The following is a 2,500-nucleotide window of genomic DNA, read 5'->3' as shown; positions in this document are numbered from 1 at the left end:
TTCCACTAATGGAAGCAATTGCATGTATTATATTCACGCACCTGATTAAGAATGAACTCACTGCTAAAGGGTGGACTTCATTATGTAATGTCACTTAATGATGGGAGAAATCATGAGATCAGGCTTCACCATGGAAATAGAGGCGGACTCTATTGTACATGCAAGGGAATCAGCTAGAATTCCTTATTACTAACCATTTCACCAGCCAATGTTAGTGTAGTGGGAGATACGGAGAGATATATATATATATATATATATATATATATATATATATATATATATATATATATATGATAAGATATAATAACAATGTAATGATAAACAATATCATAACTTCTTCAATTAATATTATTGGAAATTTACCAAAACTGTGAACTGTAACTAGAGTTCAAATAAATCCCTTCTGTAAAAATTAAAATTACACATGTGAATAATATTAATTCATGTGGGAATATATAGATAGATGGATAGATATGAGATAGATAAATAATAGATAGATAGATGATAGATGGATGGGTAGATAGGTTGATAGATAGATAGATATAGATAGATAGATAGATAGATAGATGATTGATTAATAGATAGATAAATAGATAGATAGGTAGGTAGGTAGATAGGTAGGTAGATAGATAGATAGATAGATAGATAGATAGATAGGTAGGTAGGTAGATAGATAGGTAGGTAGAATAGATAGATAGATAGATAGGTAGGTAGGTAGATAGATAGATAGATAGATAGGTAGGTAGATAGATAGATAGATAGATAGATAGATAAAAGGAGAAAGGACCGCAGCACACAAAAATTCTTCAGTGCAAAAAACTTGTGTTTATTCCATCCTCAGCAAGATAAATACAAAAAGTGCAACGTTTCGGTATTCTTACATCACTATCTTCAGGCATGGATATAGATAGATAGATTTATTGATATATATTTAAAGGCTTACTTTGTATTTTGTTTTATATATATTTAAAGGCTTACATTGTATTTTGTTTTATATATATATATATTGTATTTTGTTTGAGTATACACTTTGGATATTTATTAAGAAACATGCAAACAGTAATAATGCTCCTATCTAATTAGATAATACAGAGAACTTTAATCAATGACCTCCTGCTGCTGTTGGCACCTTGGCACCACTGCAAACAAACAGCACTGCTTCAGCGTTCTTAGACACCCCTGGTAGTTTTGAGGACCCCTTTATGGTCAATTGTTCTTTTTTTCTGTGTACTAGCTAGTGTGCAGCTGTAGAGTGCAGCAGATACCTTGTGTCCTATACATGTTGTGTATGTTTAGTGTCCCTTTTTGTTCCCCTCTCTTTTTTTTGTGCATCTTACTTCTCTAAAAATCAAGGTGCATTGATGCCAAGGAGTGATGAAATAAGAAGAAAAGCCAATTGCTGCACTGAGGTGGGGGATAGCTGCTAGGAATCCGCCTGCAACTGTGGAGAAGTCAGTAATTGCTGGAGACAGGGAGAGCTGGGGGTTGGGCTGAGGGATCCATGTATAAATAGTGTGATCTCAAATTGAAAGGCATAAATAACAGCAGGAGTGATCTAACCCTATGCAGTTCATCCTCGACGGGGAAAAGGGGGGAAAACAATAAGGAGAAGCTTCCAGGGGAGGTGTAGATCTCCTAGTGCAGACCAAGTGGATCTCTGTGGATACAAGATCACAGGGTGCAGCAGCCATGGAAGAACTTACTGCTTTTGTATCTAAGTCCTTTGACCAAAAGAGTAAGGATGGCAGCAGTAGTGGCAGCAGCAAGAAGGAGACCATTACATACAGGGAAGTTCTGGAGACCGGCTTAGCTCGGGCCAGGGAGCTGGGGAACTCTGATACCAACCTCCAGGACATTACAGACACCAGCAACCACTGCTCGCTGCACCTCTACAAGGAGCACACAGACATTGACAAGGACAAGCTCAAAGACTACAACACCAGCAGGATATCCGAGGGTGAGTATTCAATGTATCTCTATGGACTGTCCTAGAAATGGCCTCTAGCCATAAGACTCAGACACAGCCTGCCCAGCATGTGCCAGTATTGTATTTACTACTAATAATGTGTGTACTCTTCCTGCCATCACCCAGTACAACATCAAGTACATTCTCAGCTATAACTCATTACTACACTACATTCTAAGTGCATTGGTTTTAAGAATTACACTTTCAGAGCTAGTTCACATTAATATTGCATTCAAATGGTTTGGGAATGGAAGAATTGTAGCCCTACCTTGTTAAAGTGACGCTTTCCCATAGGAAAGGGAATGGTGAACGATTATTTTCTGTCCTGTCGTTGATAATGCCTGACAGCATCCGGATGGTGTAGATGGTAATGATAGAGAATGGTTATTGGGCCCAGTAGTGCACTACATCACCCCAGTCTGGAGGACTGCATCCTGTAGATCAGTGTTTCCCAACTAGGGTGCCTCCAGCTGTGGCAAAAATACAACTCCCAGCATGCCCGGACAGCCGAAGGCTGTCCGGGCATGCTGGGAG

The 2,500-nt window shown here is 38.7% G+C and overlaps 1 protein-coding gene across 2 annotated transcripts in view; it reads left to right on the top strand.

Moving 5' to 3' along the window:
• Positions 1–1,317: 1,317 nt before the first annotated feature.
• SHOX (short stature homeobox) overlaps positions 1,318–2,500 on the top strand; it is a 35,104-nt gene continuing 33,921 nt past the window's right edge. The window contains exon 1 of one of the 2 annotated variants that reach the window (XM_056555838.1): positions 1,318–1,957. In XM_056555838.1, the coding sequence (XP_056411813.1) occupies positions 1,690–1,957 (268 nt within the window). In that variant the 5' untranslated portion in view covers positions 1,318–1,689. The remainder of the gene's footprint in view (positions 1,958–2,500) is intronic. The other variant, XM_056555837.1, reaches the window with a different exon arrangement.

The sequence above is a fragment of the Hyla sarda genome, chromosome 2, assembly GCF_029499605.1.
Source record: "Hyla sarda isolate aHylSar1 chromosome 2, aHylSar1.hap1, whole genome shotgun sequence".
NCBI lineage: Eukaryota > Metazoa > Chordata > Amphibia > Anura > Hylidae > Hyla > Hyla sarda.
The sequence above is the reverse complement of the archived record's forward strand: the minus strand, read 5'-3'. Positions and strand labels throughout refer to the sequence as shown.